This window comes from Equus quagga, chromosome 2, assembly GCF_021613505.1.
Source record: "Equus quagga isolate Etosha38 chromosome 2, UCLA_HA_Equagga_1.0, whole genome shotgun sequence".
Classification (NCBI taxonomy): domain Eukaryota; kingdom Metazoa; phylum Chordata; class Mammalia; order Perissodactyla; family Equidae; genus Equus; species Equus quagga.
Genome location: NC_060268.1, coordinates 176,024,426 through 176,040,288, shown reverse-complemented (window position 1 = coordinate 176,040,288; position 15,863 = coordinate 176,024,426). Strand labels below are relative to the sequence as shown.

Genomic DNA, 15,863 nt, shown 5'->3' with positions numbered 1-15,863 from the left:
TTCTATAAAGCAGAAATGTTTAGTAGGCTTAGTTCCATGGAGACTCCAGCACAGTTGAAATGGCCTTTTAAAAAAGTTGCCGTTTCTCTGTTTTTATTTAAAGTAAGTTGGCATGCTTGACTTCTTTTCGGGGTATACCTATCTAAGTTTGGATGGGGGATCATAAATGCAATTAACTTGACTAGTCTTTGATTTAACACTTGTGGCTTTTGGAATCCTTGCCCACTGGGACCCTGTGGAGACAGAGTCAGCCTCTCCTGAAATAGATGCCTTGACACATCCTTGGTGACTAATTGCTATTGAAAAAGCCCAGCCCTTGTCAACCGAATGCCTTTAGACATTCAAAATGAAATGGTTTGATTAATAATCACTTTTTTAAAATTCACCAGAATGTTTTATAAAAAACATATCTGTTCGCTCTTTGTATTGGAGTCAGCTTAGGAGAAGGTGTTCATCCACCTACACCTTCTGAAAGAGAGAAATCTAATCATGTGTTTTACTTAAATCGGTTACCTGAGGCAGATTTATTTTCCTGAATCTATTATATTTTGATTCTCCAAATTCAATGAATTTATTAGCGACTAAGAGCAGTTGTAATCAAGGGGACAGGCTTTCATGCCTAAGCCCTGATTTATTTCTTCTTTTTTTTTAAACTCAAATAAATCAAGTCCTGGGAGCCAGATGAGATCATATCCCACTTCCAGTGTGAATTGACTACTAGCTATTTTCTTGCAGCCTTGGGCCCAAACACCTCAAAGTGGGAATCTAATTAATATTTGACTGTGATTCCTACCCTGTATGCCTCTGGGAAAATCTCATGTTCTTGTGAAAGAGCTAAAAATATGCATCCTAGGTTAGGAAATGGAGCCTAAGATAATGAGTGAAAAAGGGAAGCCTGAGTTCGGCTTTCTAATTTTACTTACTTGTAGATTTTAAAAGGAAAAATAAAGAATACTTCTACTGCTCTGCTATTTATCTAAAGCAGAGTTTGCTGAGTTTTGTGGAAGTGGAGAGGCAGATGGAGAGCTGGCATCTAGCCCTGCTCGTGCCTACAGCCGGCTCTGTGCCAAGTGACAAGGCAGCCTTCGTGATCCTGAACTCAGTCTGCACATCTGTAGAATGAGCTTGTTAAACCGCATCAGTTCCAGACTCCTCTCAGCCCTGATGTGTGAGTCAGCTCCGCTTTGGCTTCTTCCAGTTAGGTCCATGGGAGAAGCATAAGAATCTTTCTTCCTCTCAGCCCACAGGTCAGAGAGTGCCTTTCCTCAATGAGCGGCTAGAGTCACGCAGGACTTGAGTGGCTGAGTTCTCTGGGGCCAGGGCTTGAGACATGCCACAGGTCCCTGCCTCTACTCTCATGGCCCCCTGCTCTGCCCTGTCAGAGTGCTCATGTGGGGCTCTGACTGTTTATTGAATTGTCAGTCTTCCGCTAGATTGTAAGGTCTGAGAGGGGAAGGGATAGTCTGTCTGGATTCCCTCATCTATCCCCAATGCCAAGACAATGCCAGACACATATTAGACACCAAATGAATGCTTTCTGAATGGATGGATGATGGAGGAACGATGAGTGAAGGAAGGATGGATGGATTGATGGATGGATGGATGGACAGATCCTTCTATTTTTTAGAACCAGTTCATTTATGAGATTTGACAGAATTTGTGCTAGTTCAGTTTTGGATACTTCCCTGTCCTAATATTCCCTTATTCACTGTGAGTAGAATTTTCAAAGGATTTCTGATTGACTTGTTTTTTCTGTATTCTATGGTATTATCTCTTTAAAAAAAAAAAAAAAAAGAAAGACCAGCACAAAAATGCTCACCTGGGCATGATCGCACATTCACCAGAGTAGGTAGGGCCCTGCCACCTCCTGCGTTAGTGTACTGCACCCATCCCTCAGCAAAGAGACTTAGTCTTGGCTCATATTTTCTCTGAATAAGTGCCTGTGAGATGTATTATATAGTCCCATGTAAAATGTCGAGAAATCGATTGTATAATTGATTTGCCTTTCTTTTGAAATCTCTGAAGATTGTATTAGAAAAAAGAAAGTCAGGGAATTGGTTCAATTATCTGAGAAAGCGGTGTTGAAATGTCTGTGTCTTGGCCCCACCCCTGTCCTAGATGTATGTGTAACGGTTTCATCCTTCATTCATGCAGACCATGATGAAACCAGGGCTGGAACCAGCATCCTGGTCCCCAGTCCGTACTGAGTGGATGCTGGCCGTGTGCAGGGCGGTGGGGTGGGTGGGTGTGCAGGACATAGAACCTGAGAAAACTGTCCTCTCATTCGGACTAACCTGTGTGATTTCAAGGAAAGACTGATGCAGACTGTATTCAATTTCCTAATGAGGATGAGCTTCCCCAAACTATTTCTTTATCACTGTTTCTTTTTGAAGGAAACCATCTAGTACATTCTTAATGGGCCCTTAAAATGCCACAGAGCTGTGTGTCATGAACAAAGTTAAGTATCATGAAATTGGGAGGCTGGATGCTGGTAGAGGTTTTTTGCACGCCCTGGAGAGAGGAGATGGGAGGAAGAGGGATGCTGTGTTGCATGGACCACCTTAATTTCCAGGTGGAGGTCCTTTGGCGCCAGTGTCAGTGCAGCAGAGGGTGGTCGGCAGCCTCCTCTCTCTGGAGTCCCGTCTGCTAGTGTGGTGGACCAGCTCGCTCACTGACAGCTATTTAAGGGGAAGGCATCAGAGCCAAGTGTGGCCCTAACACGGGCTTCTCTGTGGGAGCCCGGAACTTGGCTCTGCTCATTTGCAGTGTTTTCTGCTTCCAGGGGAGGCCAGCGCCTCCACCATGTGGGATAACAATGCCTGGATGTTCTTCTACGACAACAGTACGGATGGTGAGCCGCCCTTTCTGACCCAGGACTTCATCCACGCCTTTCAGCCAGACGCAAAACTGATTGTCATGCTCAGGGACCCCGTGGAGAGGTGAGCAGTTTAGAGTTTTTGTTTCGGGGGGTGGGGGGGGAGAAAAGGCAGTTTTGAAGGACAGTCTTCGTGTCACAAACAAGATTTTGCCTCTTCTTTTTTTTTTTTTTAAATAAACAAGCTTAACTTGCAGTGTTACTGCTGTTTCTTACGTAAATGTTATTCTTGGGGTGATCTTCACTGTGTCTAAACAAATTGTGGATTGTTTTCTTTGCCATTCTGACCCTGTTCTCTGGGCCTTCAGCCTCTGGCCAGTTTGACCTGGGGACATGGGACTGCTCCTCGGGGTCTGTCAGGGCACGAGAGACGCCCCTGGAATGAGGGGTGTTGAGTTTCTCTGCAGGGTTTTAGTCCTAGAATTCCATATCTCCTGACTTGTCCGATGCCGTTATGTTGTCAGCTCCGGCTTTCCTTAAGAGACCAAAAGAAAGAAAAATGACAACTGAGCTGCCTTGTTGTAAAGAACAGGGGTTGCCCAGTGTGGATGAGACAGAGCTAGCGTGATAGTGAATGGTGTGGGGTGGCTGGGCCAGCGCTGGGCAATGCTTCTGGCATTGATGAGTTCTGTGTGGATGGCAGAATCTCGGGGCTGCCGAGACCTTAAAATCATTTAGTCCCATGTGCCCCTGACTGATACCACCACATCAGAGATAAGAGGGCTCCAGTCTGGTCCAGGACCCTTAGGTGGGAGTACCCCACTCAGGATGGCCAGTCCAGCTCAGGACAGCTCTCTGACAGCATTCTTCCTATTTTGAGACCAAATCTGTCTTTTGGGAGTGTCTACACTTTGGACTCATTTCTTCCCCATAGAGCTATGCAGGCCAAGTCTAATCCTTCTGAAATGGGAGAGCCTGCCAGATAGTGAAGACAGCAACCATAGCCCTCTCTGTCTTGTTTTCCTTTGGGCTGACTACCTCTTGTTTGGATTGAATCATGCCCCCCTCAAAAGATATGTTGAAGTTCTAACACCCCCACTGTATGTGTGAATGTGACCTTGTTTGGATATGGGGTCTTTGCAGATGGACTGAAGTTAAGATGAGGTCATATTGGAGTAGGGTGGGCCTTGGTCCAGTGGCTGGTGTCCTTATGAGAAGAGGAAACTTGGACACAGAGGCGCAGGGAGAACACCATGTGATGATGGAGGCAGAGGGTGGAGTGACGCTGCCAAAAACCAAGAAGCTGTGCCTGGGATTGCCAGCAACTGCTAGCGGCTGGGAGGGAGGCAGGGAGCAGATCTCCCTCAGAACCCCCAGAAGGAACCAACCTCACTGACACCTGGGTTGCTGGTGTCCAGCTCTCAGAACTGCGAGAGAGTAAATTCTTATTGGTGTAAGCTGCCAGTTCGTGGTGGTTCCTTACAGCAGCCCCTGAAACCTCGTGCACCCCTTCTTCCTTCTCGGAGGGCATACCTTCCTGGCCCCATATCCTTGCCAGTGATAGCAATAAGACATGGTTATTGTGGAAATTTTAGAAGATACATTGGAAAACTGTTTTGAAGAATACCTATAACCTCCACCCAGATAACTATTATTTCTCTTTTGGTGTATTTTCTTCCAGACTGTTTACGCAGATAAGTGTGGCGTGTGTATGTGTGTGTGTGTGTGTGTACACAGCTGTGTGAATACACCTTGCTTCTTTTGTTGTGCATTGCTGCCCTGGAAGGTCATGCGTCAGAGTTCTTCCCTGCGTGTGTCGCTGCGTCCCTCTAGAGTTCTCGGAGTGGCCCCTGCTGCTCTCACCATGATCTGGCTGGAGGAGAGCTGGATGGTGCTGCTCCGTTTCCACCCCTGGCATCACCATCCGGCACGTCTCTGTGCCATGGGTGGTTTTATTCCGCCCTCTGCATCCTGCAGGCTCAAAGATCCATCCACTCCGGTATCAAGGCAGCCACTGACCTTGGAGCAGCTCTCCATGTCCTACCTGCTCGTTCCCACACTCTGGAGGCAGGAACTTGGCCCTCCCGCTCATGAAGTGAGCTGGTCCCCTGGGTTCGAGAATAGTTGACACAAACCAGTGGTTCTCTCGTGTGGACATGATTGCATAACCGCCAGCCTTGGAAGGAAAGGCCTGGTGACCAAGTGGCCCCTTGCCGCCCTCTGAGGTGTTTTCACAGCTGCTCCGCCTCCCTCCCCAGGCGCCCCAGCTGCAGCTCACAAAGTTGGAACACTCTCAGGGGCGCTTTCTGCTTGCTGACTGTCTTCCTGTCACATCGCCCTAGTTCCTCATTCTGAGGAAGGTCATGCTGCGCCTCAACTTCAGAGGGTCCAGAGAGTCAAAACCGCCACCTTTTGTCGCTCCCTGGGCACGGAGGGGTGGGACCAGTCTGTATCTGGCCTCGTCTGCACCGGCCTTGTCCTGAGCCCTGGGGGCGCGGGAGCTCTCGGCTGGTCTGGGAGACGGGCTTGGCTGTGGTTGTTCTGGTCTGTGGATTCCGCCATAGCAGAGAGGGCGGACGAGATGTGGCATAGAAGAGGGAGTGAGCTCCTGGGGGGAGGTCCAGAAAGGCTGCTCTGGAGGAGCCAAGGCCAGGCTGGGTTTTGAAGGATGAGTAAGAGTTGGCCAACTAAACAAAGAAGGAACATGGTCAAGGGGAAGAAGCTATCTGAGCAGGGAGAACAGAGAGTGCACAGGTAAAGGCCACGTGTTCTCTTGTTGGAGAGTGGAGCCAGCTTTCCTGGCTGTATCCCTTTCTTCCTGCGGCTCTGATTCCACCCCTGAGGACATGAGCTCCATAAAGGTGAGCCTTTGAACAGGGAGTGTTGTCGTGCTGCCCAGGGTCAGCCAGCTGAGCCAGAAGCAGGACCTGCCCAACTCATCTCAGACCTCAGCCTGAAGCCCGCCTTCCTTAAGAAGGCACCCAGGCCACAAGATGGCCACGCCGAGTAGTCATCATGTTTTCTTCTTTTCTTTTAAGAACAAATGCTCTATTTATACTAGGAACTGAAAGTGAAGCTTTCTTACCTTCCTGGTCCTGACTTGGCAGAAATAGTTCATGAATTGAAATGTTTATTGAGCCCCGACCACATGCTGGGCACTGTGCTGGCTGCTGAGCACACGCACATCAGTGGACAGTGAAGGGGACCCGGTGCCTGCCCTCGGGAGCTGGCACTTTATCCGAGGAGCGAGGCATTGACTCTGTCCTGATGAGTGTAATGGTGCCAAGGAGGAGAAGGGCAGGTGCCATGGCCCGGCCTGCATCAGGACGCTAGCCCGGGGTGGGGTTGCCTGCTGCGTTAGTGCTCTGGTGCTGTGTAACAAATCACCCGGAAACTTAGCAGCTTAGAACAACACACGCTGTCTCACAGTTTCTGTGGGTCGGAACCTGGCACAGCTTCCAGGGTCTTCTACTTCAAGGTTTCTCCCAAGGCTGCAGTCAGGGTGTCACCAGGGTGGGGTCTCATCCAAAAGCTTGACTGGGGAAGGAGCTGCATCCAAACTCATGTGGTCGTTGGCAGAATTTACTTCCTCAAGGGCTGTTGGAAAGAGGGCCTCTGTTCTTTGCTGGCCATTGACTAGAGGCTGCCCTCAATACCGTGCTGCTGGGCCTTGCCCACAAGGCTGCTTACTTCATCAAAACCAGTAAAGGAGAGGGGCTGGCCCAGTGGCACAGTGGTTAAGTTCACACGTTCCGCTTTGGTAGCCTGGGGTTTGCTGGTTCAGATCCCGAATATGGACCTATGCACCACTTGTCAAGCCATGCTGTGGCAGGTGTCCTACATATAAAGTAGAGGAAGATGGGCACGGATGTTAGCTCAAGGCCAGTCTTCCTCAGCAAAAAGAAGAGGATTGTTGGTGAATGTTAGGGCTAATCTTCCTCAGGAAAAAAAAAAACAGTAAAGGAGAGAGTCTGCTACTGAGTTGGAAGTCTCCATCTTTTGTAATCTGATCATGAAAGTGACAGCCCATCACCTTTGCCATATTTTATTGGTTAGAAGCAAGTCATGAGGTCCAGGCCACTCTCAAGGGGAGGAGATTACAGGGTATGAATACCAAGCAGTGGGGATCATGGGGCCGTCTTAGAAGTCACCTACAGCACCTGCTCTCTGTCCCACTCTGCGGTCCTCCAGGAAACGGGGGCCTTACAGTCAGCACAAGAACTGCCAGTGTGGTACCATGCCTAGTGGCAGAGCATCCGCACTCACAAGGAGAGTGTATTCATGTGTGTGTTCTCTGTGTGGGTTGCTGACAGCAGCAGCTGTTTCATCGCTTTTTAAACATTTATAAAAATATGTAACAATAGGAATTTCTTTTTTGAAACCCATGACTCATGGCCTATCTGAAATGGCTGGCTCGTTTCCTATCCCAGCCGGAACGGATGATAAATACTGGGTGTTTAGGTCACTGTTGAAGAAACAAACACTCAGAGCCCAACTGGGCCCTGGCCGTTAGCCCACTGCAGTCGTTTCATGACCTTGCACTTCTGCGCGTGGGAGAGTCCCAGGGTCGCTTGCTGCCAAGGGGATTGGACCAAATCGGTCTTTTCCCTCTACAGGTAGTCTTGCAGAAGGGTGGGGAGAAACTTTCATTTCTAGTTTTAGATTCATATTTAGCCTTTACTTGTATGGTTGACCAAAGGTAGAGCATTTGAAAATGCTGCAGTTGTAAGCAAAACCAAAGCAAACACTTAAGTTTCTGGAGAAAGATGTGAAGGTGTCCATTTATTTTTCTGGAGCAGAGAGGAACTGTGGAAAGTGGATGGAATGGTTCTTATGGCCACACGGGCCAGCCAAGAATTCTTGTTGCAAGTTTCCCTGTGTAAGAGAGAACGACAATTTAAAACTCCAGTGAAGCATTCTTAGGCTGAATTGGCCCAGTTAATTAAAAAGAACCCACCAATTACAAGCAGAATTTTTCTTCATTTAATTAGATTCTTAAGCGGACAAGACTGTTCTTTTCAACACATCTCGCATTGGCCTCCTGCCTCTGCGTTTGTGAGAGGGTTGATAGAGTTTGACTGTTAATTCAGAGACATGAAATGTGAACAGTGGCTGGAAGGAGCTGAGCCCGCCATCGTGGATCTTTCGGGGGACGTTCGGAGAGGGGTCACGCACCTGCTGTTAAGGGTTTGCCTGTCTCTGTCTTTTGGTTTCCAGTCTGCATGTGGTCTTAATGCAGTGTGCAGAAACTGCCACCACAGGCATGAGTGCCCGGTTTCACGTTTATAGTGATGAGTCAAAAGGGAAGGAGAACTCAGTTCAGTTAAGAGTGAGAACTTGATTTTGACCCAAACGCCTTGAGCCTGGGGGGTTTTCTTTATCTGCTTAAATAAAGTGATGTTTTAACAACCCACTGGGCTGGTTAAATAATTAAGCTACTTATGATGATGAACAGCAATGACAGGAATGAGGCTGTCAGGAAAATGCTTCTCCTTATGTGCATGGTCAATCAGACGGAGAGGAATCAGCAGGCTAAACCCTTACAGGAGTCCAGTTTCCTGGATTTCAGTCTATCTGTAGAGTGAGCGGTGGGCCGTGTGGCTGGTGAGCATCGAGCCAGGATCAGGGTGATAGAGACACAACCTTGGGGACCAGGTGGTCTGCATTTGAACACCAACTCTGCCACTCACTGGCTGTGTGACCTTGGGCAAGTTACTTAACGTGTCTGTGCCTCATTTCGTCATTGATGAAGTGGGGGAAAATAGTCCGACATCTAGGGTTGTGAGAGTTAAGTGACTTAGTGTATGTAACAGACTTCAGCAGTGCTGGACAAGTGGAAAATGTTAGGTAATTAGCCACTATTATTAGGCCTCAGTAAGAGCAAACAATAGTAGCAATAACCAAACGGAGCCCTCATCTGCTCACTCACTAGATGCTTATTGAACACCGTTGATGTGCCAGAGGTGGTACAGACTTGGGAGAGCAAAATCCTTCCTGTCCGCCGTCCGTCCCGGAGTCTTCTTCTAGTCGAGGGGTGGGGACAGCCCTCAATGAAGTGACATAGCATTAACGGAGCACGTCCTCAGCCTGGTCTGTGCCAAGCCCTTTTGGGCCATGCCTCCTTTGAGCTTTGCAAACAGGAGAGGCTGTGGTGATGTGTGCTCAAGTGAGGCCTGTGGGCTCACTGGGGCTCAGTCAGTTTCCACAGTCACCTGGTTCGTAAGTGGCAGCCTGGGATTCAGTCCCTGTTGGTCTGACTGAGGAGCCGAGCTTTCCAGCCCTGTCATGGCTCAGTTGTCAGCCTGTGCCAGACCCTGAGGTGGCAGGTTGTGTGCAGGATTTGTAGGGGCTGCTTACGGGACATCCCTGTGAGGGGCCCAGGCAGGACCGGCAGGGGGCGTGTTGAGCTGTGAGGCAGTCGAAACAGAGGTCTCCGCTGACCCCCGAGGGGCTCTGGAGCTGGGACAGCCCATCCGGGAGACATCTCCCACCCACCGGGCCATTGGCTGTGGTCTGCCCTGGGGCGGCTTAACTTGAGTATGGCTGGTCTTTTCAGCGGAGGGCAGCTCCTGGGAGAGACTGGACTGTGAGCCATCAGCAGGATGACTCCCCACTTTGGCAAAGCTGTAAGCAGGTGGGACCCCAGTCTTTGTGAGCTCCCTGGGCCTCAATTCAGCTCATTCACTTATCTCCACATCAGCAGGAGCAAGGTGCTTTTGAATTGCTGTGGACCTCTGACCGGAGGTGAGAATCTCTTGCTGCTCAGCCTGCCCCGAAACCTTCTCCAAACAGGCCGACTCCTCCAGGCCGCTGGCAGTGCAGATTCTGTGCCATAGATGCCTTCTCAGGCAGAAGAGGAGAGCTGGCACTCCATCGTGCACTGTGTTCTCTATAGGAGATTTGCACTAGGATTAAAAATCAGGCTGTTCTTCAGCACGGATGCATTAATTATTAATATAAATATCTCGAGGGGAAGTTAGGACAACTCCCCTGTGGGCAGGAGATGGAGTGGGGAGAAAGGCCGTCGGAGTGTAAAGGTCGTGACAACAGCCGCAGACCGATTCTGAATCCACCCACCCTCCCCCCAGCTCTCACGCTCCTTTTCTCCCTGTAAGACTGTGGAGGGTTGAGAGTCATAAGCAGTAGTCTTGAGGAAGACTATAGTGGAGTGTCTCTAAGCTGCCTATTAATTTCCAGGTGAATTCAGGCATTTTACTTCTTTACTTACTTTGTCTAAGTGTCATTGACACACCATTTTATGGGCCCTAAAAGTGGCAGGAGGTGCCTCATGGGGCTGAACTGCGAGCTGCTCAAGGGCAAGGGTTTGCCCTCAGACCTTCCAGCAGCCGGGCGAGCTGTTGGTGCCCAGGCCGGGACAGCTCGGGCCTTGTGAGGGGTCCTCTGAAGGCCCTTCAGGAGCAGCCACCCAGTGAGGGAGCACGTCTTGTTATTGGTGGGAGGAAACCACCCTGCTGAAAATTCCCAGGTGTTTCCCACTGTTTGTTTTTTGGGAAATGTCTACAAAGCCGTGGGCAGTGCTGAGTATCCCCACACAGGTTGTTTGCCAAGGGCGGTTCTGGGTGGCGAGGCTCTCTGGGGAGAAGAGCCCATTGTTCTGGGTCTGCAGACGTTATAAGGGGAGATGTGGGCACTTGGAGTCGACTGTGGGCCACCAGGGCCAGCGCAGGGACCTCTCCTACCAAGGGTGCGGGGCTGGTGAGTGGGGTCAGCAGGTTGAAAGGAGGGGTGGCACGTGTCACATAGTGGCCGGCCCTGGTGGGCAGTGGCCGTCACTCTGCGGTGAGGTGCCACACCCTGGGGCCTGGGCCTGGCTCTACTGCTGCCTTAACCAGGGTGGCCGCCCGGCCCCCGCGCACCTTCCTTTCTCGCCTGTGGGGACCCCTGCTAGTGAGGTCAAAGGCGAATTGTGGGCAAGTGCTGTGCAGACGTGCGGGCTCGAAGATGGAAGTGGTGCTCGGGATTGCCTCTGAGGGCTCTGCCTTCTGTCCTGTGAACACTAACCAAGACCCACGATTGGGTGCTCGGGAAGAAACAGGCAGACCCGGAACCCTACTTGCACTCGAGGGGAAGAGAAGACCCCCCGCAGTGACCTGTGCGTCCAAGTGGCGTTTTTATGCCCAGACCTGGATGCTCTCATCTGGCAGCACATGCGCATCTTCACTGTCACCCACGTATATGGCCTAAGGTGACTTCAGGTGTCTCCTCCCAGGAGGTGGCTGGGCCAGTCCTGCCTCCTTGCTCCTCGTGATGAGATAGCCCAAGGAGTTCAGGGATTCCTTGAGACAAAGGGCCTCCTTCCCAGTGACATTAAATGGCCTTTGTTTCCTTGTAAGAAATATGTATATAATCATTATTGACAACACCATATCAGAAGTCGGGGAGTTATCATTGCTCAGTGATCTATATCTGGATGCCAGCAAATGGAGAGAAACGAGGGGCTCTCTGGCTTCCATGTTTGTAATCACATGTATTACAACCCTCCAGGTGGCCACAGAACCATGTGATGTCGTGGGAGGGGGTGACTTGAAAGACATGGGTGTGCCTACCTCCTGGGGTCTCCTGGTTGAGGAAATGTCACCGTTCACATGTGTGTCATTGAGAAGCCAGCTGGTGGGCGCTGTAGGATCACAGGGAAGTCGAGGCCGCCCTGCCAGGGAGCCAGCCCAGGAGCGGTCAGCTGCTCCCAGCCGTCCACCACTTCAGCATCCACCCTGGATCTCTTCTCAGAGCACGGCTATGCCACATGCAGCCATAACTGGGAGAGGCGGCACGGCTCTCGGCTTCCCAGATGGAGTCAACTGGGTTGAACCTGACCCTGAAGCTTGTGCTCTCATGTGCCTTTTGGGCTCAGGGATCTTAGTGACTTCTGACGTGCATCCCTCTGGGAACTGACAAGTTAAAACCAGTAATCACTTTTGCAGTGATGAAAATGTTCTGGAATTAGATAGTGGTGGTAGTTGCACAACTTTGTGCATATACTAAAAACTACTGAGTTGTTCACTTTAAAAGAGTGATTTTTATGGTATGTGGATTATATCTCCGTTAAAAATGGTATGAACAAAAATATTACAAAGGAGGAGAAAATAGTTACAGGAAGAGGTCTTATGGAACTACTGACGTCTGAGCTAGAATTGCAGGGGCTCGACCTAGAGGGAAGGCCAGTCAACAAGCCGATCCTCATTTAAGAACTGAAACCATTAAAATCAAATGAGCTACTGCAAAAACCAATGAATCTTAGTGCATCCCAGTGGCAGACGACCACGCAGGGGGTGCTGGCGTTACGACAGACACCTGGACACCCATTAGTGTGGCTGTAGTTTTCTACATGCGCAGTGGGATGCTCCATAGACATGTTTGCTTTTCCTGGTGGTGGCGGTGAAGTTCTTCGTGCTTGTCCTGAATGTTGGCTTACGGCTCCATTGCACGTCGTCGTTGCTGTTTAGTCTTCTGTAATTTGTTAAGTAGTTCTGTCACGAAATTGACTTTTGCTTACAAATCATGCTGCACCTAAAACAATAAAAACTTCACAACAAAGAAAACCCAGAAACCATCCACTCAGGTGACTCGCACCCCACTCTAGTCAGACATTGGTTTGGCTCCATCTCTAAACTATGAGGTCAGGGGCCACGGGGTCAGGCTGACCTGAGTTTGTGTGGGTCCCAGCCCTGAGGCCTCCTGGGCTGCATGACCTTGGGAAGCTCTGTAAGATGGGGTGCTGACCTTCCATGTGGACCCCGTAGGCTGGTTGTGAGCACGAAAGGAGGATATTCGCACAATAGCCATTACAAGGCCTGGTGAGGGGCAGCTCTCCGTGACCATGAGTGGTCTCGACAGGGATGGAGACCAAGAGGATTCTGGGAGCTAGGCTCCTACCACACTTCCTGGAGCCTGGCCGGGAGGAGGGGCCCCTGGGTTCAGGGCTGCCCCTGTTTCCATAGTGATCAGTACTCCCCTCCTCCACTCACATAGGTGCAGAGTTTACCCCATCAGTGTCATTGAATGAAGTCAGCAGTGGCCCTGGGGTTAACTGTCCAGCTTTTACATGGTGGCGCCTTTAAGCTGACTGCTGGCCTCTCCTCTGTCCCCGTGGGGAGAGATGTGGTCCCTTCCAGAGGCACCAGGTTGAGGGAGCCCCCCTCAGCACACACATCCGGTCCTCCCCTCCCAGCAGTGCTGGGGTCTCAGGACCCGAGAGCTGAGGAACTGAGGAGCCCCTCCGCGGGTGCAGGCCCGCCGTCACGGGGCCGCCCCAGCAGCCTTCTAAAATAACCGTAGCACAGAAGGCCCACAACGTTTTGGGACCTATTTTTGGAAATGCTGTTGGAAACGGTCCTGGCCAAATGGAGCAGCCGTCTGTTCGGGAGGGTTTACAATAATGACATGAGGTGGTGCAGCAGGAGGGGGCTTGGCAGCTTCAAAGCACAGGGCTGGCTGGGTGTCAGGGTCAGCTGGCCCTCGCTCAGCCTGGAAGTCCTCATCCCTTCCAGCCTCGCCTGCTCCTGCTGCTGGGGCCGCTCACGTCATGCTGGACTGCCCCAGCTGGAGACGTTTTCCCTCGTTTCAAGCCAGTCTTTCGTTCTGAACCTTCTGCCTACTGGTCAGTCCTTCAGGAGTGTGGGACAGGTCTCCTCCCGGCTCTGGAGGGCCTTTTAGCCATTGAAGCTGGTGTTCTTCCTGCTGAGTTTTGCTTCTTCCGATGGAGCAGCTCCTTCTCTCACATCATTTGCCTCCCAACACCGAAGGCAAACATCCTTTTGGGCCCTCACCTACCTGGGTAGAGCAGAGCAACATCCTCCCACATTCTGAATGCCATACCTCTATTAATGCATCCTGAGGTTGCGTTAGTGTCCCTACAGATCTGTGATGATTCATTATGGGCTGATGTCAACTAAACCCCTGTGTATCTTCCATGTTGGTGTCTTTCCCCTACTTCATTGTTGTACAATTGACATTAAAGACTAATATGTGGATGTTTAGGTTTCTCTCTTTACTTTTCACCTTGTTACATGAGTTTGCCTGCTCCAGCTTTTTGAGGTCCATTTGGATATGTATTCTTAATACATTTTCTTTCCTTCTCAACCTTTTCTGAATGGTTTTAGCTCATCCAAGTTGTTCCCACTCCTTCAAGATCCTTACCTCACCCTCTTTCCTTCGCGAATAGTTGTGGGAAATCATAGCATGCTTATGAAGATGTTCTTAGGAGGCACTAGCCCAGTTCTTCGGGGAACCAAACAGTCCCCCAGGAAGCAAGAGTCCTGTTTGCCTCTTCTCATTTCCCCGTGGGAAGGCTGCCCACGCGGCTGTCGTCCTCCTGCACACTCAGGCCCCTCTGCCAGGGTCTCCGGTAGGGGAGAAGTAACTCCTCCGTCTTCCCAGGAATTTGGGTTTAGAATCTTTAGCAGTTTCCTAGGGCTGTTGTAACAAGTTACCACAGACTTGGTTAAAAGAGCAGTTTACTCTCTGGCAGTTCTGGAGGCCAGGACGCCCAAATCAGGGTGTCAGCAGGGTCGGTTCCTCCTGGAGGCTCCAAGGGAGAAGCTGATCTGTGCGTCTCTCCCGCTCCTGGTGGCTCCTGCGACCCTTGGCGCTCCTCCCGTCTCCGCCTCTGTCTCTTTTTCCCTGTGTCCTCCCCTCTTCCTAGAAGGACAGCAGTCACTGGATTCTCCCAAATCCAAGATCTTCAACATAATTCCATCTGCAAAGCCCCTATTTCCAAATCAGACCCCTTCTCAGGCTCCAGCTGGGGAGGGCATGGACAGGCCTCGTTGGGCATCTGCGGCCTCCACACAGGAGGGGTGACCGCTCGTTCCTGATGAGTGAAGTCCCTGCTCACGTGTTGGCCGGCACAGTGGGGCGCGAAGGACTTGTTCCAGACCCACATCCCAGCATGCACATGGACTGTAGAGAGGCCTAAAGCCCCCTGCCCCTCGGGTGGCAGATCCAGGGTCCCTGGGGGACTGAGGGGCGGGGACATTTCCCCTCACCCTGCTGAGGAGGTGGGCCTGGCCTGGCTCTACAAGGCTGTGACCTGCCTCAGAAGGTGGGGTCCTGGGCTCGTTTCACCATGCCCCAAACAGGTGAGAGTCAGTATTCTCACCCGAGCAGGGCTGGGCTGGCTGGACCACTGGACATGTCCCCGTTTTTCCCCAGGATCGCTTCTTGATTTCTAAAAAATTGTGTGGAATCGGCACAAACTTCGAGAAGTTTGGATTTAAACAGACAGGCTTAGAGGCTCTTGTTTGTTCATGAGCCAGATGTCAACAGGAGATGTTATTACACAAAATGAACTCTCAGAATGGAAAGCTTGGGCCGATGGCTGGGTTTATAGGCAGTAATTTATGTGCTGGAATCTCACCTCCACTGAAGAATTTGGATCGTTCTGTGGGAGTCCTTGGTAAGGACTCTGGATTTGGACTTCTATTAAATACAGATTTTGATGACAGTTTCAGAGGCCTCAGTGACTTCTCAGGGACAGCGTTTCTTGGGCGGAGCCATAACATGGACAGGGCTGGTAGGAAATGTGTGAACTAGAGGGGCGCCCCATCAGGCCCATGGCCACGTGGTTCCCCTTGGACACATGCGGCTCAACTGCCCTTTGAGGCATTTATCAATCAGCGGCTGACCTGCAATGACAGGTGCTGGCTTTCACTCCTGATGGATGTCCTATTCTGGAAGAGGGAAAATAGCACAGCTGACGTTAGGGGACACTGGTAAGAGGTGGATGTAGTGTCATCCCAGGTACTGTACTGAGGTGAGCCCGGATCTGGGGGCGCATCTACTCCCCAGTCACTGAGCATCTTTAATGACTAGCCTCGGAGCAAGTCCTTTTGGGGCGTTTGGCTGAGCGGGTGAGATGTACCAAACACTCCCCTTGCAGTGTGTGTTTGGATTTGAGGCCATGTGTGAGCAGATCCAAACATCTCAGGACTCAGGGGTGTCCTCTGTTGACATTGGCTGTGGGTGAATTCTAAAGGGCTGTGTTGAAGACGCGTGCCAAGTGCCAGAGGTGAAGAAGAACTGTCGCCAA

At 50.8% G+C, this 15,863-nt stretch overlaps 1 protein-coding gene across 4 annotated transcripts in view; it reads left to right on the top strand.

Annotated features, from left to right (window-relative positions):
- The window catches only part of CHST15 (carbohydrate sulfotransferase 15), a 78,684-nt gene that overhangs the window by 47,957 nt on the left and 14,864 nt on the right, over nt 1–15,863 (top strand). For all 4 annotated transcript variants that reach the window (XM_046654418.1, XM_046654420.1, XM_046654419.1 and 1 more), the window contains exon 5: nt 2,783–2,939. In XM_046654418.1, the coding sequence (XP_046510374.1) occupies nt 2,783–2,939 (157 nt within the window). The remainder of the gene's footprint in view (nt 1–2,782; nt 2,940–15,863) is intronic.